Raw genomic sequence first — 26,135 nt, 5'->3', positions numbered from 1 at the left:
GAGGCAGACAACATGACAAACTATAAAATGTCATATAGATGTGAACTATTTATTGAAACATATTAAGAACAATTTGCCTCCTTTCTTACTGTTTAACAAAGGAGTTGTCACTTGAAGTAACTTTTCCCATCACTTCCTGTCTAGAAAGGTGTCCTCCCCACTAGAAAAGGTAATGGCAAAAGTGCAGAATATAAACCTTATTCCTACTGGCTTCCAGCCCTAGGATTTTGCCTCTATATATTCTTAGCCCTCATTTCACTTCCTCAATGCTAATTGCTTCCCACACTTCCATCTCCAGCCTCATATAACTCTTTAGCTCTGCTAATTCCTCTTTCTGCTCAACTCCTAGAACCACTTAGTGTTGGTCCTCAGAAATATTAATGAATCTTAAATCCTTTGCTATTCATATTTAATATATCTGCCTTTACCTCTCTATACTGAAATCTGTTTCTAAGTGAAAAAGCAAAGATAGAATGAATTTTTTTCTTCCCTGTTTTTTTTCCTCTGAACATTTTTCTTTTTTTTTTTTTAATTTTAAGGTTTTTTATTTTCAAAATATATACATGAGTAGTTTTTAACATTCATCCTTGGAAAACCTTCTGTTCCAAATTGTTTTCTCTGTCCTTTACTTGGCACATCATCCAATATGCGTTAAACATGTACAATTCTTCTATACGTATTACCACAATTTTCATGCTACACAAAAAAAATCAGCTTAAAAGGGAAAAAAATGGGAAAGAAAACAAAAAGTAAGCGAAAATACTATATTGTGATCCACACTAAGTCCCCACAGTCCTTTCTCTGCATGCAAATGGCTCTCTATCATAAGTCTATTGGAATTGGCCTGAATCACCTTGCTCTTGAAAAGAGCCAAGTCCATCAGAACTGATCATTGTATAATCTTGCTGTTGCTGTGTACAATGTATTCTTGGTTCTTCTCACTTCACTTAGCATCAGTTCCTATAAAGCTTTTCTGAAATCATCCTGCTGATCGTTTCCTATGGGACAATAATATTCCACTTGAATATTCATATACTAGAATCTATTCAACCATTCCCCAACAGATGGGCATCCACTCAGTTTCCAATTCCTTTCCACTAAAAAAAAAAAAAAAAAAAAAAAGGCTGCTATAAACATTTTTGCATATGTGAATCCTTTTCCCTTTGTTATGATCTTTTTGGTATGCAGGCCCAGTAGAGACATTGCTGGATAAAAGTGTTTGCACAGTTTGATAGCTCTTTAAGCATATGAACATTTTTCTTTTAATAACAAATGCATAATCTTTTTAAAATAGTCATACTTCCATAATAAAGTGAGAGATGTTTATCAGGATAATATGAAGCTTAAAATTCATCATCCTACTTGTAGACTAAGAAAAGATTGATTTTCTTTATTAGTTCCAAATGATTGATTTCACAATAAAAAGAGTCATTACAAACTAAAGATTGGAGTCAAGAAGAACTTGATTCAAAACCCACCTGAGATACTTATTAGCTGTGTGACCATGAATAATCCACTTCAACTCTAGGTCTCAGCTTCCTTATCTGTAAAGGTCACTTCAAACTTTTAATCTTTGATCCTATAAATGAATCAAAAGTATACAGACACAACTTTTTATACTTGTGCAGCATAAAGCAGTATTGTACCTAATGCAGGATTATTATTCTAAGCATCTCTGAATTCCAGTTGCTTAAACATTTTATTTATAGGATAAGTATTGGTTTCTTTTTGCCACATGCTAAAATCTAATTTTAAACTTTTTCTTTTTCCATATAAATGAATTCCCTTTCTTAATATTGTAGATTCTAGTACTTGGTATCAGAATCTCCATAAGAAAATTGAGGGAGCTAATTGATAGTCAATTAAATGTTCAGATGAAGAAGTTGAAACTATGAAAAGGTTCTCTAAATCACTATTGATTAGAGAAATGCAAATTAAGACAACTCTGAGGTACCACCACACACCTCTCAGATTGGCTAAAATGATAGGAAAAGATAATGCTGAATATCAGAGGGGATGTAGGAAAACTGGGACACTAATGCATTGTTGGTGGAATTGTGAACTAATCTAACTATTCTGGAGAGTAATTTGGAACTTCTCAAAGGGTTTTCAAACTATGCATATCCTTTGATCCAACAGTGTTCCTACTAGGCTTATATCCCAAAGAGAAAGGGATCCACATGTGAAAAATGTTTGTGGTAGCCCTTTTTGTAGTGACGAGAAACTGAAACAACCATCAGTTGGAGAATGGCTGAGTAAATTATGGAACATGAATATTATTGTTCTATAAGAAACAATCAGCAGGAGGATTTCAGAGAAGCTTGGAAAGACTTACAAGAACTGATGCCAAGTGAAATGAGCAGAACTAGGAGATCATTATACATGGCAATAGCAAGATTATATGATAATCATTTCTGATGGATGTGACTCTCTTCAACAATGAGATGATTCAGGCCAGTTCCAATGATCTTGTGATGATGAGAGCCATCTACACCCAGAGGACTGTGGGAACTTAGTGTGGGTCACAACATAGCATTTTCACTTCTTTTGTTGTTGTTTGCTTGAATTTTTTCCCATTGTTCTTCCTTTTGATCAGATTTTCTTATGTAGCAAGAAAATTATATAAATATGTATGCCTATATTCAATTTACATATATTTTTACCATGTTTAACATTGGAGTACTTGCCGTCCCATTTCCTCCTGTACACTTTTTTTTTTTTTTTCTGAGGCAATTGGGGTTAAGTGACTTGCTCAGGGTCACACAGCTAGAAAGTGTTCCATTTGAGATCTGATTTGAAGTCAGGTGTTCCTAACTTCAGGGCTGGTGCTCTCTCCACTGTACCACCTAGCTGCCCCTACCTCCTGTACATTTCAAAAGAAATCTCTTATTTGTTTCTCTTTATGTTGCTGTCCTTGCTAGCTGCATTTATTGACTTCTGCACTTCTGTTGTTTGGGCTGTTAGAGAAGAAAATAATTTCTTCATTTCTTTAAAAAGCTTCAAACTTTATTGTTCTATACGTTAAGTTCAGATTTATAGAATAGTTCACTCTGGTCTTCATCTTGAGCTCTATTACTATTTAAAACACCTATTCCATTACTTTATTTTTCTAGAGGGTGTGGAATAGTTTTGCTTTATTTGAGTATTCTTTTCTTTGCATTTGAAGGTCTTTCTTCTGATGACTTAAAGAAATTGCTGTTTTCTGTAATGAATTATAAAATATAGCTATTATGGGTCTTGGAATTTGTAGCCTTGGGCTTTTTTCTGAAGGCCATTTGTGAAGTCTTTCAATTGAAATTTCATTTTCTATGTTCAGAAATTCTGGACAGTTCTCTTCTATTACTGCTTTTTTATGGTGTTAAGGGTTTGGGTTTTTTTGTTTGTTTGTTTGTTTTGGTCCTATTATGTTCTTTTGGGAAACCTATGATCCTTAAGTTGTCTTTGTACATTGTCTTCAAAATCAATATGCTTTACTATAGGGAACATATTTTCTTTTAATGTTGTTTTCTTAAATTTCTCTTCTTCTAGGGTTTCCTTCACTTCCACATATTTATACTCCCAGTCTATTCTCTTTTTTTAGTGGAAAAAATTCGATTGAAGATTCCATTTTTTCCATTCTATTCATTATTTTTGCTGTGCAGGACATAAATTCTGCTTTTTGTTGGAATCTTATTCAGCAGTAGTTCTGCTTCAGCCTCAGCTTTTCCTCCTGAAGGGATATATATGCTCAAGCTGACTGTTGAGGACTCAGCAAACTTTATTATCCAGGAGCCTGGGTTTCTATAGGTCAGTAAATTTCAAGTTCTCGGTTTGGGCCTTTTTTCTTTTAAAAATTTCATTTAGATTCTGAGTGTCATATCATGGAAATAGCTAAAATTGCTTAATTTTTGGTGCATATTTTCTGGTTTGGAAAGGTTTGAGGATCAGAGAAAATGTCTAGTTGACCATCTTATTGCTCACATAATCTAGAAATGTTTCCTGCCTTTCTCTGTCAGAAAAACAAGAGAGTAACAATAACAAAAGCAATAAAAAGTCTTCAGAGGTGTTATGTGGAAGGGTAATATTCTGTTCTTCAATAGTCCAGGATAGAAAGAATCCTAGATTAGAAATGACAGGTGGTTGAAGTGGGAAAATGATGGAACTCAGAAAAAAAGGGAATAAATAAAAAGGCTGGCAAAATCCAAGAATACTAAAAGTTTATGGTGTTGAGAGTTGTCACCCCAGAGTTATTCATCCTTCTCCCTGCCAGTCCCCAGACATATATATATATATATATATATATATATATATATATATATATATATATATATATATATATATATATATAAAATCTCCTTTCTCAGGTCAGAATAGCTCTGTACCATTTCAAGCATTCAACATCTTTACAAACACTTTACAAACAAAGGGTATTTTTGTGTTTGGTACATTGGTAAGACAGGAGGGGATATGTGCTATTGACATCAGAAATTATAATTCAGTTTAGGTTTTTCCTTTCAATATTTATTTTTACAAACATTTATTCTCTCTCTTACAATTATCTTCCTGCAATTGATCAATAAGACTCCCCCCATAATACATGGAAATAAAACCCTCATATCAAATATGTATGGTTCAGCAAAGGAAATTCCCATATTGACCATTATGTATTTTATGCCCATCACCCATGCAAGAAGTAAGGAATACATTTTTCATGCTCTTGTTTCATGGTTTACCATTGCATTAATCAGAATTCTAAAGTTTTAAATTGTTTTTCTCTATAATGTCTTTATAATGACTGTTCATTTGATCATTTCTTATGGCACAGTAATATTCTATTTAATTTATATACCAGTTTGTTAAGTCATTTCCCTGTAGGTGAGCTCCCCCTCGTTTCCAGTTGTTGGCTACTATGAAAAGAACAAGTATAAATGGTTTTGTACATATATGTCATTTTCCTCTTTCTTTGATTTTTTTTTGGGGGGGCCTATAGCCCTATAGTCCTAGAAGCTGTGTCAAATGATATATGAACTTTAGTGACAGTTTTATGTATGTTTCAAATGGTTTTCAAGAATGGCAGAATCAATTCACAACTCTACTCAGAGTCCATAAATGTACTAGTTTTCTCACAACCCCTCCTTTTTTTTTTTTTAATCTTGGCCAGTATAAAGGACATGAAATGGAACACCAGAGTTGGTTTAATTTCTAATTCCCTATGAGTGACTTAAAGCATTTTTCTATATGATTTCTGTTTTTGAAAACTGCCTGTTCTTATCCTTTAATCATTTATTTATCAGAGAATGGCTCTTAGTCTTAAAATTTTAAATCAGTTTCATATATACCTTTATCCAAGGAATTTGCTTCAAGGATTTTTCCCTATTTACCTATGTTCATTTTAACTTTAACTGCATTCGATTTTTATTTGTAGAAAAATTTTTAAATTTTATGTAATCAATTATTTCATTTTCTGTAATCTTCTCGATTATTTGTATAGTCATGAACTCTTCATTTATTCTGTTTTGTTATCTGTTGGCAGCAAGCTAACTTCCAAAAGGGAGTTTTAGTGATTAACAAGGAGGTGGATGCTATAATAAGGGGGAGGATACCGTAAAGCAGCTAATAAACTAGCTACAACAAGGAGAAAGACATCATCAGGCAGGCAAAATTCCTAGAGAACTTGCTGCCATAAAATGGGCAGTTCCTAATGAACCCACTAGGTCATAAGGTAGGCTAAATTCCAGTTAGCCATTATAGATCTGAAAGGCAATTTCTTGCCATCTTTGATTTGTTCATCATGTCATCTTTTTGTGTCTAAGTCTTATATCAATTTGGATTTGTCTTGGTATATTGTGAAGTGTTAGTCTATATCTAATTTCTGCCTAACATCTTTCCAGTTTTCCCAGCATTTTTTATCTAATTGTGTGAGTCCTTTCCCCAGGAGTTTGGTTCTTTCTGCTTATTTGCTTATTGGACACTATCTTGATATGTACATTTGCCTTCATATATATATTTATATATATTATATTATATATATATATATAATATATACATATATATTTTTTATATATATGTATATATATAATCTATACTATTGATTAATCTATTTCTAATCAATCCATTTTAGAGATTACTGCTTTGTGGCACAATTTTATGTCTAGGACTGGTAAATTGTGACCCTCCCCACTCCACCTCTTTCCCCCCTTTTTTTTCAGTGTTACTTTTGAGATTCCTAAGGTTTTGGAATACATTTTTATATTGGTGGTGGTTAGGATCTATAACACTGTAATTCAGGTTCATTTAAGTTAAGTACCTTTTTGTGGCTAGCCAAAAGAACTCTTTGTCTTTGTCTCCCTTTGAGTGTTCTTCAGTCCAGTTAAATTGGAACTAGTTGTTCCCTGCTCTTCTCCCAACCCTTCTGCATCATTGCATTTTTAGTTTGCCCCAGAATCAGAATGCATTCTTTATAAGTCTCTTCCCCTTGAAATGCTTCTCTTCCAAGAAGAGTCAATATTAGAAGGCAGGCATACTAATACACTGTTTTTAAAACTTTAATTTTGTCCAACTAGTCTGGAAAATAATTTAGAATCATTTGAGAAAAGTTACTAAACTGTTTATGTCTTCAGACTACTATCCCCAAGAATATCAAAAATAGAAAAAAAAATCTCATGTACACTTTATGTGCTAAAATATTAATAGCACCATATTTTTTTTTTTGAAAGCAAAAAACTAGGGGAAAAGTTAGTGTCCATTGAGGTTGAATAAATTGTTATATAAATGTAGTTAAATATTATTATGTCACAAGAGCCTTTGAATATAATAAAATATGAGGGCAGCTAGGTGACACAGTGGATAGAGCACCAGCCCTGAAGTCAGGAGGACCTGAGTTCAAATCTTACCTTAAACACTTAACACTTCCTAGCTGTGTGACCCTGGGCAAGTCACTTAACCCCAATTGCCTCAGGGGAAAAATAATATAAAAAAATACAGAAAAACATACAAAGACTTTAATCACCTAATACAGACTGAAGAGCAATGATCCAGGAGAGCAACATGGAAATGACTGAAATAATATAAATAAAACAACACCAAAAAGCATCTGAAATCACATGAACTATAAAGATTTGTCTTGACTCGAGAACAGAGGATGAAACATAACTCTATCTCCTTATAGCATAAACTCCTTGAGGGCAGAGGCTTGTTTTATTGATTTGTTTTCTATGATCATTATCTATCATAATAAATGTTTGAATTGGTGTTACACAGTGCCATGCAATTAATTAGTCAAAAGCATTTATTAAGCTCCTACAAGAAGTTAGGCATTGTACCAGATACCTGAGATGCAAAGACAAAAATGTAAGAGTCCTTAATCTTTAAAACACTTCTATTAAGGGAGATAAGACTTAGTCCCAAAAGAATATTAAAAATATTTATAAAATAAATGCAGGGTAATTGGATGAGGGAGACAGCTGTTGGGGGATGTGGTTAGGAGAAGGGCTCATGAAACGTGCTGTTGGTACTGAGCTTTGAAAGAAACTAGAGATTTAAGGTGGGAAATCAATCAGTCAAGAAACATTTACTAGATACCTACTATGTGTCAGGCACTATATTAAGTACTTGGGTTATGAAAAGAGGTAAAAGATGTTTCCAGGTCTCAACTAGTTTGAAAACTAATGGAAATAACATGCAAACAAATATATGCAAACAAGCTACTTACAAAATAAATAGGAAGTAATAGATGGAAGACACTAGAATTAAGGTGGGTTGGTAAATCTTTCTATAAAAGATGAAATTTTAGTTGGACCTTAAAGGAAATCAAGAAAGCTATGAGGAGAGAGATCATTTTGGCATATGGAATAATTAGAGAAAAATACCTGAAATTGAAATGGATTGATTTGTGGCAAAGCCAGAAAGTTGTTGTCTCTGAATTGAAGAGTACTTCTCAGGGAGTAAGATGTAAGAAGTCTGGTAAGGTAGAAAGGATCTAGGTTATGAAGGGCTTTGAATGCCACGCAGAAGATTTTAATTTTTTATTTGTCCCTGGAAGCAATAGGAGATTATTGGAGATTATTAAGCAGTGGAATGACATTGGAGGAGTGGAGTGAATGCTATGAGAGCCTATACTGGACTGATGGCAGTATCAAAGGAGAGAAGTGAGCATATTTAAGAGATGATGCAAAGATGAAACTCACAGACTCTAGCAATAGATTGGATACGATGAGGGATTGGAGAGGTAGAGGGGAAATAGAGAAATAATAAAGACTCAAGTATAATTCCTGGGTTGTGAGCCTGAGGGACTGAAAGAAAGGTGTTGCCCTTTGTGGCAGTAAGGGAAGATAGGTATAAAAGGAGAGATATCAAATTCTGTTTCAGACATGTTAGTTTAAAATGTCAACTGGACATTCAGTTCAAGACATTTGAAAGCCAACTGGAGATGCAAGATTGGACAAGTCAGCAGAGAAGTTAGAACAGCATAGAGATGATCATTAAATCCATGGAAGCTGATGAGATCACTAAATAAAATATTAGAGAGGAAGAAGAAAAGATGGCCTAGGACAGAATCCTGAGCTATATCTATAGTTAGAGAGCATGAGCTGAATGAGGATTCAACAAAAGAAACTGAGGGGTGTTCAGATGGTAGAAAGAGAATCAAAAGAGTGAGAGGGATATCCCAAAAACTTAAAGAAAAGAAGGTATCAAGGAGGAGTGACAATGTCAGAGGCTGTAGGAAGTCAAGGAGATATGGGAATATAGCCAGTGCAAAGGCACAAAAGATGAGAAATAGAATGTTGTGTCTGAGAATAGCAAGAATACAACTTGGCTAGATTATAAAGTGCAGGAGAAAAGTAATGTTTAATGAGCTTGGAACTAAATCTAGACTGGTTCCAGATTTGAAGGGCATTAGATGATAGACAAAAGTTTTTATTGTTTCTAAAGGTAATAAAAATTCTTAATAGTTTTATTTTTTATTTTTTTGAGCAGTGGCATGGTATAGTTAGTTATCATTAAGAATTATCATTTTGTTAGCTATGTGAGAAAATGGGTTAGAGAAGATAAAGGCAAGAGATGGAAAAATGAATTAGAAGACTAATACAATATTGTTCATGCAAAAGGTGATGAAAAAGGCATTTGTATAAGTGGAGAAAAGGGAACATATTCAAGAAGTGTTGTGGAAATCAACTTGGTAAGGTTTGGTAGCCATTAGAATATGCAGGAAAAATAGAGAAAGCAGGTGAAGATGACTTTGATTGAAGTAAGAAAATTTAGAAGAGGGGAGAACTTAAGGTAGAGGAACAAAATTGCTTTGGTTTCAGATATGCTGAGTTTGAGATATCTGAAGTTTATGCAATTAGAGATGTAGTTAATAGTTGGCAATGTGAAACTGGATTTAGGAGAGATCTGGGAGTCATTGGCATAGATATAAATGAATCTATGGAAACATTACTTAAATATTATTGTTGGTGTTCAGTCATTTCAGTTATATGTGATTCTTCGTGATGCCATTTGGGATTTTCTTAGCAAAGACACTGGAATAGTTGGCCATTTCCTTCTCCAGCTCATTTTGCAGATGAGGAACTGAGACAAGCAGGGTTAAGTGGCTTGTTCAGAGTCAAACAGTTAAGTGTCTGAGGCCAGATTTGAACTCAGGAAGAGGAGTTTTTTCTGACACCAAGCCTGGAACTCTAACTCACACACACACACACACACACACACACACACACACACACACACACACACACACACACACTCTCTCTCTCTCTCTCTCTCTCTCTCTCTCTCTCTCTCTCTCTCTCTCTCTCTCTCTCTTTCTGTCTCTCTGTCTCTCTCTGTGTCTCTCTCTGTGTGTGTGTCTCTCTCTCTCTCTCTCTCTCTCTCTCTCTCTCTCTCTCTCTCTCTCTCTCTCTCTCTCTCTCTCTCTCTGTCTCTCCCTCCCTCTTTCCCTCCCTCCCTCCTTCCCTTCCTCCCCTTCCTCCCTCTCTCCCTCTCTCTCTCTCTCTCTCTCTCTCTCTCTCTCTCTCTCTCTCTCTCTCTCTCTCTCTCTCTCTCTCTCTCTCTCTCTCTCTCTCTCTCTCTCTCCCCCTACTGCAATATCTAGCTGCCTTATTACTTAAACTACATACAGTATAAAATCCTTAACTTTAAGGTCTTGTAGGTGAATTCATTATCTACTTTATCAATTCTGTGTTTAACATTTGTATAAGCTTTTAATAACATAGGTAAGTCAAAACCTAACCTTCTGCCTTTCTTGGCATTAGATTTAAGTCTTTTAGTATTGGTTTTGCTTTAGTTCAAATATAACATTTATTAAATATCTTTTAGAAGGTACTTTCCTAGTTTTCATTTCTGTATATTAAAAGGATACAAACCAACTTTGCTTTATCAGTAAGCATAGCCACTATTAGTTCACTATTTCCCTACCCTAGCTCCTTTCAACTCCAGGAATCTCCCCATCACTGCCCTCTTTATGGTCTCAATAATGCAAAGAAGTTAAAATTATTTTTTTCTACAAAAAGTCTAAGAATTCCTTGTGGACAATTATAAGAGGGAATTCTTATCTAAGTATAGGCTGTACTAAATAAACTGAAGTCCTTTCCAATTCTGAGATTGTGTGATTTTATGTTATGAGAAGTCTTTCTCTTCTCCCTTAAGCTTTTGAGTAATTTTCTCGATTACTGAATAATTATAGTGTGTCTTGGATCCTATTGTATTCAGTCAACAATTTATATTTTTAGTTATCTAGATTTTCAGAATGTGTTTCTACTGAGTAATATTTTAAGGTGTTATGTGGAAATCTGATATTGTTATATCGGCTTTATTATGATTTCAGCCTTGTTTTTAATCTAGCACAAATCTCTCACCTCTCACACTATATAATACTTGGTAAAGTACTATCCTAAATTCATTTCTAACATTACAATATAGGGAACTACACAACACAGTTAAAGATACTTAAGATTATGGTCAGAGCAAGTGTAGTTTATGAGTTATTTGATGAATTTTATTCCCAAAAAAGTTGGTGAATCAGTTTTTTTGGAATGTGTTTTCTAATAGTAACAGTGCCATAAATGATGATTGGATACCCACAAAAATCTATTCAAAGTATAATTGGACTGAACTGCTAAGAGATATCTTGAACCATTCCAAGTACTAAACTAGCTAAATTTCACACTAACAGTCCAAAAAAGTTTGGTATAGATTATAATAGCAGAACACTTCCAGTTATGATAAAACCAAACTCTTAAATCTTGGGGATTGTGTAGAGGTTTTAGTATCTAAGCAGTTTATATAAGTTCTATGTTTTGCATCCCTCAGCACAGTGCCTAGAAGCAGGTGCTTAGTAAATTTTATTGATTAACAAAAATAAAAGAGAAAAATCAATAAAGCTGATCAATATAGCAAAAAAAAAAAAAGAGTTTGAAAATATATATACAATATATAACACTTGTGTACCTCTCCCCCCTCTGGAAAGGGGTGGACTGGAAGTATATCTTCACATCTCTTTCAAGCTATGCTTGTTCTTTGTAATTTGGTAGCATTTGCTTTATGCTTTTATATATGCTTTTATTTGTTTATGTGTACAAGTGTGTAGTTGTGATTTTTCTTTCCACTTACATTACTGTTTTTGAGTATATTGTTTCCTGGCTCTGTTTACTTCACTTTGCATTGGTTCTCTGAGAACTTTCTCCCATGCTGCTTTGTATTCACCATATTCGCCATATAACATTACATTATATTTTATGTACTACAATTTATTTAGCCATTTCCTAGTCAGTGGGCATGTTCTTTGTTTCCAATTCTTTGCTATCACAAAAAATGTTGTTAGAAATATTTTCATGCATATTGAAGTTTTCTTCTTATCAATGGTTTCCTTGGAGGATAAACTTCTTTGTGATTTCTCTGAATCTAGCAGTCAGCCAGTAAATATTGATCATCCCTACTATTTGCCAAGCACTGCACCAAACACTAGAGATCCAGAAAGAAACAAAAGATAGTCCCTGACCTCAAGAAACTATAATCTAATGGTTAAAGGGCATGAGCATTTTTGCTTTCCAAAATAGTTGAACTGATTCATAGCTCTATCAACAATGCACCAGCACACCTATTGCTATTTTTTTTTTTTGTAGTCTTTACTAATACGCAGGGTGTGAAGTTAAACCTTAGAGTTGTTTTAATTTACATTTATTATTGTTAGCTATTTGGAACATTCTTTCATGTTTGGAATTCTTCTTTTGAGAACTCTTTGTTCATCTCCTTTGATCACTTATCTATGGGGGAATGGTTTTTGCTGTTGTTTTGTTAATTGTTTACATACCTTTGATATCAAACCCTTATCTAGAAATTGGATATAAAGCTTTTCTTTCTCACTTGACTACTGCCCTTCTTATCCTATCGACATTAATTTTGTCTTTGCCATGACTTTTTAGTTTCATGTAATCAAAGTTATCAATTTCATCTTTTATAATTCTCTCTCTCCCTTGTTTAGTTAAGACTACATCTAGTACTTATAGTTCTGAGAGACATATCATCTGCTTCTCTTCTATCATTTTTATTCTTCCAGTGCTGTCTGTAGTCATAACTGATCTATATGTTGTTATTGGACCCGGATGGCTTTGGAGGAAAAAGTGAGGCAGGTGACTTGGCACAGTCCTCCCTCCCTTAAATCCAATTCACTTGTATGTGATGGTATCATTTTCCTGAAGTCATGGTTCCCTTCAAGAATAAAGAACAAACAATAACAATTATTTAGATTATTAATATTATTATATTTTAATAATGTGATACATTTAAAATGTGGTCGTGTAATATGATGCAATTTGTGGGTCCAAGCCTTTCAGTTTCCGCTGTCATTTTTATCAAATAGGGAGTCCTTCAGTAGTTTTCTGTTTTTCAGTGAATTACTATAGTCTATTTGATGGGATTTTATATAAAATTTTTGAATTGATACTCATTAATGATATTGATGGTATTGGTCTGTTGTTCTCCTATGCTTTCTCTATACCTGGTTAAGTAAAAAGGACTATATTTGTTTTAAAAAAGAAAGAAAGAAAGAAATCTTGTGGGATGTTTTCTCAGTTTTTGAGAATATTTTTTATAATATTAATTAGCCTTTATTCCATGCTTACTATGTGACTAATATATTCTGAGGGTTAGGAATACAAATAAAAGCAGAAAGAAATCCAGTCTTTCTCCTCAAGGATTTTAAGTTCTAATATGGGAAGGAGCTGTAACTCATTGAATTCATTGGATGTATCCTGGCTCTGGGCATGGTCAAAGCAGTTTTGTAGAGATGGGTTAATAGTGCAGGCTGGAGAGCATTAAAGATCTGGATTCCTTGGGCCTCCCCCTTAAATTAAAGATTCTAGAGGGAACCAGCCAATCAGAGAGTAAGTCTGTTGGGCAGAGATATTTCCAGTGGGAGTATTCCAGGACAGAATTGAGATTCTAGGATTTAGAAATTTCTGTGACATGGTAGAAGAAAAAGTCCTATGGAGTAAGTTGTAGCATTGCAGCCTGGAGAATATATACTATTTGTCATTTAAAAGTTCAATAGAATTGAAGGAAGGGGATTAATTTCAAAATTTTTATAGTGGTATTTGTGTTATTTATATGAACCTATGTTTTTATATTTTAATATTGTTTTAAATAACATATAAAGTTTTTTTTTCTTTTGCTATTTAATGTAAGTCATAAATGACCAGACACTTTGCTAGTTAAGGATTGAGAATGTAAATAAATTCAAAAAACAAGTCCTGTCTTCAAAGAACTCACATTTTAATGATTACTTTGTGCCAGGTTATCTATTCTGTACTGTCACCTAAGTATAGAAATAGGAAAGTGAAGCAGTTTCTGTCTTTAAAGTTACCTTCTAATGGAGGAAACACTTTTTATGCAGGAAATGCAATAAAAATAGTTTCTTTTTTCTCCAGACCAAATGGCAAGTCAACAGACATTCCCAAAATACCAAAATAGAGGAGAGAGAGAAAATTTTTACTATTTTTGATAGTTTAGAAAAGCTTTGGCAAAGAAATTGTCTCTAAAATGTTTGTTTTGTTTATTTAAAAAGAACTAATTTGTTTCTGCTTATTCTTCTATGACATAGAGAAATAAGTTTCTAGGACATTGAACCATTCACTAAAGAATCATCCCAAGAGCAAAATGGAACATTTAAATATTATTATTATTATTAAGGTATATAGGTCTTAATCCTAACAGTTCAGTTACAGATCCTCCTTTTATATTTGTGGCTTAATCAACTACTAATCTGGAGCTCACCCAAGCAAAGTTGCATCTAGAAGCCTTCCAAATCATTCTTGAGAGAGCCATTAGATAGAAAAAAACTATTAAAGTTTCATTAGAATTCAACATAGTGATTTCTTATCCTGTTTACACAAGGGATTCTTAAGTACACTTAAAGGATTCATATGTCTTCAACAGCTAGGAGTTGACACATTCACATTCAGTAATTCCTTTGATTTTTCAAATAATGCACAAAAGTCTAGCCAAATTACCCTGCACGGTACTTCACAACCCCTATTAGAAATACTTCTGTAGCATAAATATAACATTTTTGTGTTATATGGACTCCTTTAACACTCTAGTAAAGCCTTTAGAGCCCTTCTCAGAGTAATGTTTTTAAATTAATAAACTAAAACAGATAAGTTTACAACAAAAACCACTACCAATTATCAAAAAAATATATTTAAGTTAATAGACTACAGATTAAGAACCTCTGCTCTATTGTATAGTTATTGTGATAGAATCAATAGATTAACAGAAAGTTGAAAATTCAAAGATTTATCTACTGTACCAACTAAGTTTTCTATAGTATGATTGTTTTTGCAAAAGAATTGTCATCAGGTTACATTCTTTATCAAAGATTTTTATTTCATTCTATTTGGAAAGAACACTGGCTTTACATTCAGAGTACATAAGTTCAGATCCCACCTCTGACAATATATCATCTTGTTAATTTGGGGCAATTCACTTTATCTGCTTGGTTTTCAGTTTCCCCATCTGTGAAATGATGGAGTAGAACTAGCTAGTCCCTTAGTTCCCTTAAAAATTCTAGACTTTTGATAATATGATTTTATATCTGTTTTTCAAGAATAAGTTTTTAATTCATATCTTCAGTTTCTTGCATAATTAGAGTTATACCAAATATCCCTTTTCCTCCATTTCCAGAGAATCATCTCTTATTAAAAAATAGCATTTTTTCAAAAGGAGAAAGAAGCACTACTGATCAGTACATTGAAACAAATCAGAGAGCACGTTCAGTATATTTCCTCTCATACTCTTCATTTGAGTTTTGCTTGATCTTTGATTTTGTTGCATTCATTTAAAAATTTTTTTCCTGGTGCATAATTTTCCAATTTACATTATTGTAGTAATGTGTATACTGTTGGGACTGTGTGCTTTTACAGAGGAGAGGGCATTGGATCTGGGGTCAGAAAAATCTGATCTGGCCTCAGACATTTTCTACAAGTGTGATTGTGGGCAAGTCACAACCTCTGTTGCTGCAGTTTTCTCATCTGAAAAATGGGGATAATTAGAATACTTTCTCCCCAATGTTGTTGTGAGGATCAAATGAGATAATAACTATAAAGCACATAGCACAGGACCACATAATAAGTGCTTTATACATGTTAGCTGCTGCAGTTATTTTTATTGTTATTGTTAGTTCTACTCACTTTATTCTGAATCAATTCATATAGATTTTCTATGTTTCTGTATTTATCATATACACCGTTTGCAGTATATTACATTACATTTATGTAACACTTGTTTAGCCACTTGCCAATCACTGGTCACTGCTTTGTTTCAAATTCTTTGCTTTCACAAAAAGTGCTACTATAAATATTTTTTATTTATGGAGGGGTCTTATTCTTATCTGTGCCTTCTTTTGGATATAAGCCCAGTCATGGAGTCTGGTTCAAAAGGTAATGATGGACATTTTAGTCATTTTATTTGCATAATCCAAATTGCTTTTTAAAATAATTGCACTATTTCTTATAGTTTTATCAACAGTGTATTAATATTCCTCATTCTACAACCTCTCCAGAATTGACTATTGCTTTTTTTTTTGGGGGGGGGGGTTGCCAATTTGCAAAGTATGAGATAAAACTTTAGAGTTATTTTCGTTTGAATTTTTCTTATTAGTAATTTGGAACATTATTTCATGTGGATGAGAATACTATTTTTTAAAGAGCTGTTGATTTATACCCTTTGACCATTTATCTATTGGAGAATGGTGTGTGTGTGTTTGTGTGTGTGTGTGTGTGTGTGTGTGTGTGTGTGTGTGTGTGTTTTATTTATATATCTTAGATACATACTCTTATCAGAGAAGTATGGTATAAAGGTTTTTTCCTATTCATTCCTTTTTATCTCAGATATATTATTCTCCGTGCAAAAGCTTTTTTAGTTCCATATAATCACAGTTATTTATCTTTTGTAAGTGCCTCTATCTCTTGAATTAAATATATATTCCTTACCTTTAACCATGAGAGCTAAATGATCTACTCTGTTTAAAAGTGTGGGTGAAGAGAATAGGGAAAGAATTAAAAAGAAAGGAAAGAGAAAGGAGGCCTTGTTTTGGTGATGGGAAGGGGGTTCATTCACCCACTGATCAATGTTCCTGTGAGTAAAGGGAAATAGAGAACTTGCTCTGGATATTTTCTAGTGATTTGGTACTTGAAAGGACCACTTACCTTAGGAGGGGAGGATTTGGAACTCCTGGGCCAATTGGCATATGAGTACAAAAGAAATTTTGAGGAAATATGGAAAAGATAACATGATTTTATTTCATACCAAAATATTAAACTTGTTTTGGTACTCATTATTTTATATTTCTCTATTCAAATCCCTCCAGAGCAAGGTAGTACAATGAGTAAATACTTTTCAGAAAAATTTGGTTCAAAGCTAGCCTTCTGACATTGATTAGATATGTAAACTTGGGCTAGCACTTAATCTCTGCCTCACAATTCTAAACTGGGGATAAAAGTATCTACTGTAAAGGGTTGTTTTGAGAATCAAGTGAGATAGTCAGTATGAAAATGCTTATTCCCTTCCTCAGAAACTAGTTAGCTAGTTTATTATCAACAAATCATTAACTAGAGTTTCAGTAAAATGGAAGTGATATAGTACATACCTCAATTTAGTTTGTGTTTGTGAGGAAAGAACTTTACAAATCAGACATAATTTAATTGAGTCATTTCAGAAATTGTATCAATTATTTCTCTATTAGAAACCAAATTTGAATATCAATTTTATGGAAATTGTGTCTAACCAGTCTCTAACAGCATTAGCAACAGCAATAATATATTAATAGCTAACAGTTACAAAGCCTTTTAAATCTGATAAAGCATCTTAGAAATATTATTTCTTTTTATCCTCATAACAGCTTTAGGAGGTAAAAGGTTTTTCTTATCCATGTTTTAGAGATGAGAAAACTGAGGCAAGAAGATTTGTGGTCAATAGTATATTACTCATGGAATTCTGAAATGACCTGAAACTCTTTAGATATAAATGGGGAGAGAAGGAAAAGAATTATTAGAACCTGTAATTTCATTACCATAAAAAACTCGTAGGGAATTATCTGGGACCATAGAGCTAAAATATCCAAGCTGTGATGCGATTCCACTCAGACATTAAGTCCATAAATATGTTACTATGTCAGGCAGTGTGCTAAGCACTGGAGATATAAAGACAAGACAGTTCCTGCTTTTGGAGAACTTACAATCTGATGGGCAGACAACATGCAAAAAATTCTAAATAAATAAAATAAACCAGAGATGATCAGCAGAGGGGATGCTCTAAAGAAAGACTTGAAAATGAGATTTTTAGCTAGAAGGCAGAAATGGGAGAAAGAGTTCATTCTAGATGTGGGAGACAGGTGGTGAAAATGCCTGAAGTCCAGAGGTACAGTGTTTGTTGTAAGGGAAAGAACATTGGAAAGAACAAAAGTGTAAGAAGATTGGAAAGGTAGGAAAGAGCCAGGTTATAAAGAAGTTTTAATAGTTAAACAAAAGAAGAATAGCAAACCATATTAAATTATTGCTAATAAAAAGAAATGCAAAGCAAACTAAAGCTATGGTTTCACCTCACAGTACATTAGCAAGATCGCAAAAGATGAAATAGTGTTGAAAGCGTTGATTTAGAAAGACAATCAGCACATATTTCTTAAGCATTAGTAATTTTCAGGAATTGTTCTGGGCATTAGGGATATAAAGATGAACATAGAAATACTTCCTAATCTCCAGAGCTTTCTATTCTAACAGAGAAGTAACCACACATATACAGGCCTACGTATATGATAAACACAAAATAAATTCAAGTCGACAAGCATGTACTTGAGAAAGCATGTATTTGCTTTAAATTATTTTCAACTTTTAAAACCTAATAACAAAAACTAATCAGCTGATAATATCTTTAAGCAATTATATATTTTTATTGAAATTTATTTTTCTATGACATTAAATTTAATTCTATTTCTTTGTGGTTATAGGTCCAGATGCAAGTCCATCCTACACTTGCTTCAAATGAGGATGCTCTCCAGTATGTTGAAGAGTTAATTTTACAGTTGTTAAGTATGCTGTGCCAAGCTCAACCTCGAAGCGTTTTAGATGTTGAGGTATGATAATTTTTCATGTGTGTGTAATCTGTGTGTGTGGTGGTGTAATGCCATTAGGGAATTAAATTGGCTCTTCATAAAAATGTACATTATAAAATAAAAGAATGGATTTATTTAATTTTTAAATTAGATAGGTTCTGATTCTAGAAGACCAGGGAAATATACTACCCACCTTCTGGTAGGGAGGTGATAGACTCAGAGTCATAATGAAGCATATATTCTTTGGACATGACCAGTACAGGAATTTGTTTTGTCTGACTATAATTGCTAGGAGGATTTTGTTTTTTTTTTTTTATGGGAGGAAGGAGATTAAAACTGATGCTTGTTCACAGAAAAAAAAAGATTTTTTTTAAATGCTGGTTGAATTAAGCTTTTATTTTTCTGTTTCTATATTTTATTTTAAAATTAATTGGCTACCTATATAGTAGCTTTGTGCTAATGGCATAATGTCTTATCTCCTATTGAATCCCTAGCATTACAAAATATTTTTTCTAATCTTTTCTAGTACTAAAAACAACAAAAAAAGCATCTTTATTGGGTTCTCTCCTGGTTTTCCTCATAATCTAATGGATTGTCTGTTTTCTATGCTCAAGTATTATCTATATCATGTCCTACAACTGCATATTCCTCCTTATTCTGTCTTGATCTCTGTATCTTCCAATTTTCCTAATGATCTCATTAGATTTCATGGGTTTAGTAATCATTTCTATGCAAATGACTGCTAGAGCTCCCTTTCTAGATTTGTGAACATCCTATTTGCAATGTTACAAATTTGTTTTTGAAAAGCAAAATGACACAAAACAAAAGGTAGCCTTTAAAATTAGCTGGATTTTTAATGATATTATTTAATTTCAAAGTGATTTTCTGCTTTTGTTTCTATCTTTCCAGCAAATTTCACTTTTATTATTTTGATGGTTACTTCAGTTGGAATATATCTCAGCCATTTAGGATTAAAACTGAAATTTTCACTATACTCAACAAGTTCTTTTTCATTTGCAACTGAACTCTTCAAATTTAATTCCTGTATTTCTTACATGAGCCTAATTGGAACCAAAAGATAACTGGATAATTTAATCTTCAGCAATGTCTTTAATTTTCCTCATACAATTCAAAAATTTTAATCATAGAATTTTAAAACTTAAAAGAACCTTTGCAATCATCTAGTCTGACCTCTTTGTTTTCTACATGTGAGGAAACTAATCAGAACTTGACTTCTTTCTCTTAAAAATTCCACCTCCTCTGAACTGCCCAATATTGTTGGCATGTCTTATCTTTCTGGTTACCCAGACTTGCAACTTTAGCATCATCCCCCTAGTCTTAACTTGAATTTATCCCCACATTTCCAGGCTTTTACAGATTTTAATTGTTCATTCCAAACATCTCCTATAAACATTCCCTTCTCTCTACTCACACATAGGACCCTCCACCTCTCATCTGAATTATTGCAAAATCTGTTATTTGGTCTCCCTGACTGACTCCCTCATTTCCATTCCATCCTCTACTTAAGGGCTTCTTAAATTTTTTGTACTTGTGACCCCTTTTTTTCTTGAGAAATTTTTATGTGATCTTGATTAGGTAATTGGTTATGTATTGGTATGTGCTACCAATAATAAATCATAATTTTGCAACCTCCATATTTAGTTTAAGAAGCTGGGCAATCTACTCAACTGCCAAAGTGATTCTCTTAAACTCTCCCCATTCCTCAATTAACTCCAGATCCAATTCCTTCAGGATTCTTTCAGGATTCTTTCAAGACTCAACATAAATCCATCTTCAGCAGAAAGGAGAATGCCTTCCATTTACACTGTATATATTTCATATATACATAGTTATTTGGAAGTTTTTTCCATTATTAGAATGTGAGTTCCTTGAGGTCAGGAAAGAGGAATTTCTTCATATCTCTAGTACTTAGTACAGTGTTTAACACCTATTAGGTACTTAAATACTTGTTGACTGCCTAATCAACTAACCCTTTTAATTAATAGAAGCTTCTTTCTTCAAAGAAACCTATGACCTCTTAATTGCCAATTTTGGTCGGATCTTTAATTTTGTCCCCTTATCTTGTACCCAGTCTTGTCCTGTTAAGCTTTGTTCTCACCATCCATTGCCTTTACAACTACATTTCTGTGCTAAGCTGAATGGATCACTATAAATTGGTCACATATATTGCATCATATCCCTCACTGGAGCAAAGAAATTATTTTATATTTTCCTTATATTCCCTCAAAAAACCCTCATATCTTCTTAACTCCCATATTCCTATCAAGGGTCTCTCACCATCCTTCTAAGCCCTGAGGCATCATCCTCAACTCCTCATTCTTTCTTACTTCCTCATAGCCAATCAGTTGCCAAGTTCTGTCAGTTGTATTTGATTTTACCTTTGCTGCACCTTTTTTTTTCCTCTGACACTGCTGTCATCCTGGTTCAGGCTCTTATTACCTCATATCTGGACTAATGTAAAAGCATGCTGAATGATCTCTTTGTCTTAAGTCTCTCCATCCCAGTCTGTCCTCCATTCACTTATCAAAATGGTCTTCCTAAAGCACCAGGCACCTACTGTGTCATTCTCCTTTCCTTTCCAATCCTTGTACAGTAAACTCCAGTGGCTCCCTATCACTTGCAGGATCAAGTAGAAAATATGTGGTTTTTTGCATGTTTCATTTATTTATTTCTTTATTATCTAGCCAGTAAAACTATAAACCCCTTGAAAGTAGGGGATATCTTTGCCTCCTTAGTGTCCAGAATAGTTCCTCCAAAATGTATTCAGTCCTTTCAGTGTTGTCTAGTACTTTATGACTTTATTTGGGATTTTCTTGGCAGGGATACTGGAGAAGTTTGTTATTGCCTTCCTCACCTCATTTTATAGAAGGGGAAACTTAGGCAAACAAGGTTAAGTGTTTTGCTCAGTGTTTGAGGTTGGATTTGAACTTAGGAAGAGAAGTCTTCCTGATTCTAGATCTGACACTCTATCCACTGAACCACCTAGTTGCCCCTTCAAAAACACTAAGTACTTAGTAAATGGGTGGGGATGGATTGTCTTTCCAAAATATCCCATCCAACATTGACAATTCTGTTTTTAGTTATCTTGACAGTTTGCTTATGTGTGAGATGAAACTTCAAATTTTGATTTGCATTTCTCTTAATAATGATTAGGAGCAGTCTTTCATATGATTGTTAATAGTTGGCAATTCTTTTGAGTTTTGTCATTTCCATTGTCAAATAGTCATAGTTTTTTTAGGAAAAAAGTTTGGAAAACACAAACTACTATTGTGTCTTGTGAGGATAGCAAACACTTCATAAGTATTTTGGGGTAAAAGAGGAATCATCAAATCAGCATTCTCATTCCACTTTGCATCTGCTATTCTGCCTAGTTTCAACTTCACAGAACAAGATTCCTTTCTCAAGTATAGGCTCATCACTGTGCTGCTAACTCAAGCCTTGATTGACACCACCTCCTGCAGCCTTCTCTCTTCTTGGAATAGGGGGCTGAAGAATAGAGTACCAAACTTCCCCAGTACCTTTTTTTATAGAGGGCAGAAACTGGATTCTCAGCTCAATCCACTTTTGCATATGCTGCTTTGTTTAGTTTCAGTTCCTCAGAACAAGATGCCCCCATTCTAGGTAACCTCTTATTGTTCCTTTTTGTGTGTTGGTTTTTCCCCTCTCCCCCATTAGATTATAAATTCCTTGGGTGTAAAGTTCTTGAATTGTTAGGGTCCAGTCCTCTGCTCAATTATAATCCTTCTCTGGGAGGAGATCTGTAAAATCTTTTCTTCTGTGCGCAGGTTTCTTGGGAGCTCTGAATCTCCTCCAGCTCTTGTCCTTTCCCAAATCAGACTGGTCTCCTTTCAGCCGGCCTGGCGTCAAAACTCTATCCCAGAGTCGATTCTCTCGGACCCAATGCTGCCCTTCTTTTATCCTCCCAGAGAATAGGCATGTGAGAACTCAATGGGGCGTGGGGAAACACTTCCACCAATGAACTTGCTCCTCTTAGAATTCCTAAGATGTAAACTCCCTGTAAAGGCCCGAACCAAAGAACTTTGTCAAGTCAACCTGAGTTCTCACCTTGTAATTGTCCAGACAACCTGAGTTCTCACCTTGTCACTGTCCAGACAACCTGAGTTCTCACCTTGTAATCCTAACACTTGGGGACAAGAACTATTTTTCTTTTTATTAATTGTATCACTAATACTTAGCACCATGTCTGTTACATAGGAGGTTTTAAAAGTGTTTGTTGGATTGGAGTCTATAAATTTTAGAAAGCTACAAGTGAAAATAAATAACATTATGCTGGAAAAAGTTCACCTAATTCAAAGAAATTTGGGGGGAAATTATTAATTATTATTAGGTTGCTTTTTAACTTTTTTTAAAAAGCACTTTTTAACTAATATAAATATAGTCATTTAGATTAACAAAATATTGCTTACTAGTAGTTTTGTGTTCTGATTAGTGTATAATTATATATCATAGGTTCATAGATTTAGAATTGAAAAGGATCTTACAGATTTAATCCTCTAATTTTTATGATCAGATAAGAGCTGGAAAAGTCAAATGACTTGTTCAAGGTCACACAGACCCAAGCCAGGATTTGGGTTCAGGTCCTGTGTCAGCAAGCATAGGACTCTTTTCTCTAACACCTCTTGATTTCCCATGTAAATTGGTGCTTCTTTATAGGACTAGCCCCAGCACAACAAATACATTGTTTGTAATTGACTTGAATTAAATCTCTGTGCTCAAAAACACTTTAAGAATTGTAAACATTCTTCCTATAAACTTATGTACATTATTTGAAGAAAAGGCTGGATAAACAAAGAACAATCTTATTCCTGTAGAGGTATCACAGGTTCTAAATTAGCAGTATTCTGTTATTGTCAACAGAAAATGTTCAATCACTTTATTAATTTGGTGTCCTATTTTATTTAGTGACTACTATTTTATCTTGTGGCTTAGCTGCAAATGATCTGGGCCTTTCTACTTTTTAATTATATACTTTTAAACTATTTCATGATATGATTGATTTGGTAAATTTCCGTAAGTAGAATTTTCTGGTTAATCTTTTTTATTAAAATGAATTTAAAACACATAAAAGAATTTAAAAAAAAAACCCACCTTGCTGCAACACTTTGACAATTCCTTTTTGATGGATAGAAATTGGTGTATGTATAAAATTTTCTTTGCTCCTCCTTTTTCATATTATGTAATGAAGTTACATTTTGTCTCTAATTTCTCCTTTCTTTTATTAGTCTATCAGATCTCCACTTATAATTGTAGCATCTATATCTTTTCTTTACCAATCTAAACTGATTTCTGCTTTTCCATTTGATTATTCTAGGGGTTCCTAAGTACTTCTTTCCTAAAGTCATTTTTATACAACACCCTCATACCACCATTTCTTCAATTTAAAATTCAAATTCAACAAGCCTCTATTAAGTGTCTTTTTATTTGTATGTCATACATTGCACTGAGCTTCTTTCTTCCAGACCTACTATAGAATAGTTGCAAAGCTTCACTGTTTCTGGAGAGAGAATCTGCTTACCTTACCTATTTGACTTAATCAAGCTATTTAATCCTCATGACCCCAGTTTTCTAATCTGAAAAATGAAGGAATTGGACTAGATGTGTAGTCAGATATCTTCTATGCTTAAGATTTTTAATATCATGTTTTTTTCCCCTATGCCCAAAACTACACAAATGCTTTGGGGGAGAAGGGGAAAAGGGAAGGAGAAAGAGAAAGGAAAGGCAGGAGAGATGGAGAAGAGGAAGGAAAGGGCAGAAGGTGGACAGCTAGAGAAGACAGAAAAAGATTGTGTATGAAACCAGGAATTTCTATATATGGCTTCTTTTTTAAAAAGTCAATATGCTGCTTCTAAAACTGTCTTGTTTGTCTGTTTCTCTCTGAGTGTCCTTCTGTTTCCTTGAGTGCATTTTTAATAATGCCTCAATGACTCTTTTGTTTCTTTTTTCTCAGTGCTACTACTAGCTTCCTTCTGCCCCTAATAGTTAACCTCTCATAAATTAAAAAAAAAAAAAAAAACAAACTACAATCTTTGTAACAAATAAATGTAGTCAATATAGCATGTCCAAAAATATCTCCTCTCTCAAGAGGTTTGTGGCGTACTTCATCACCAGCTCTCTGAAGTTATGGTTGGTCTCTCCCATTGATAAGCATTCATAAGTTTTTTTTAATAATATTGTAACATGAGTTGCTTTATTAGTGTTATTTACTTTACTCTAAATCAGTTTATTAAAGCTTTCTAGAAGTCTCCAAAACCATTCTTTTAATTGTTATAGAATAATTATATCCTATTATACTCCTATCCCATAATTTATTCAGCTATTGCCCAATTGATGGATATTCCCTTAGTTTTCAGATTTTACTACAACAACAAAGCTCCCACAATATTTTTGCACATATGGCTATTTTCCTTTTTCTGATCCATTTGGAGGTATACACTCAGTATTTCTGAGTCTAAGGATGTCATCATCAAGCATGCTAGATGGCCATAGATAAGAGTGCCAGGTCTCAAGTCAGGAAAATTCATATTAGTGAGTTAAAATGCAGCTTCAGTTACTTACTGGGCTTTGTGACCCTGGGAAAGGCATTTAACTCTGTCTCCATTTCTTCATCTGTAAAACACGATGAAGAAGGAAAGGACAAGCCACTCCAGTATCTTTGTCAAGAAAACAACAAATGGGATCACAAAGAGTCTGTACAACTGAAGTGACTAAATGACAAATGTTCTGGACACTACTATGGAAATACAAAGAAAGTTTTAAAAAAAATAGTTCCTATTTTCAAAGAGCTCACAATCTAATGGGAGAGATAATGTTCAAACAATATAAACAACAAACTGGAGATAATACCAGAGGGAAATCAAACAAGGATTTGTAAAGGAACTTATATTAAGGAAAAAAAAAAGTCCTGATCCTGTGAATCTGTCAGGAAGCATACCATCAAATTCCTGTTGAGACAATATAGTTCTAATACTTAAACCAAAAATTGACATTTTCAAGTTGTTTTATTTTAGTGCTTTGTTCCTGCATTCTAATTTTTTTTTGTTTCCTTAAAATAGTACTGAAATATCTTCTTAGATTCAGCAATTTTTATGTTTCAACAGTTTCCAACTATAGATTTGATTTTTTTAGTAGAGCAATCATTTTGTTGCAATATTTTCCCGTTTCTTTTCTGCACAATATCAGATACATATTAAGATATTGATAAAGCAGAAAAGGAATGATTATTTAGATTAGTAATCAGAATAATATTGACTAGTTATGTCATAAAAAGATTACTTAATTTTATGATGAAATAGTTTTATAATAGCGACCTCTAGTGGTCCTCATTATGCTATGCAGAAAATTGTTGAAATTATTCTGGTACCTTTGGGCTGAATGTGTAGAAATCAAGTTTCATCATAGTTTACCTAGTAAAAATAATTTAACTCTTTGACCAGTAACTGGTTTCTTTGATTTTAAAAGGAATGTCCATTATAAAATAATCACAGTGTTCAGTTTGATTATATCAACATTCTAT

General features: G+C 33.6%; 1 protein-coding gene across 2 annotated transcripts in view; it reads left to right on the top strand.

Annotated features, from left to right (window-relative positions):
• The window catches only part of SOS1 (SOS Ras/Rac guanine nucleotide exchange factor 1), a 174,137-nt gene that overhangs the window by 59,688 nt on the left and 88,314 nt on the right, over positions 1-26,135 (top strand). For both annotated transcript variants that reach the window (XM_074286643.1, XM_074286644.1), the window contains exon 2: positions 18,476-18,601. In XM_074286643.1, coding sequence (XP_074142744.1) covers positions 18,476-18,601 — 126 coding nt within the window. The remainder of the gene's footprint in view (positions 1-18,475; positions 18,602-26,135) is intronic.

This window comes from Sminthopsis crassicaudata, chromosome 2, assembly GCF_048593235.1.
Source record: "Sminthopsis crassicaudata isolate SCR6 chromosome 2, ASM4859323v1, whole genome shotgun sequence".
Lineage (NCBI taxonomy): Eukaryota > Metazoa > Chordata > Mammalia > Dasyuromorphia > Dasyuridae > Sminthopsis > Sminthopsis crassicaudata.
This window is presented reverse-complemented; position numbering and strand designations above follow the sequence as displayed.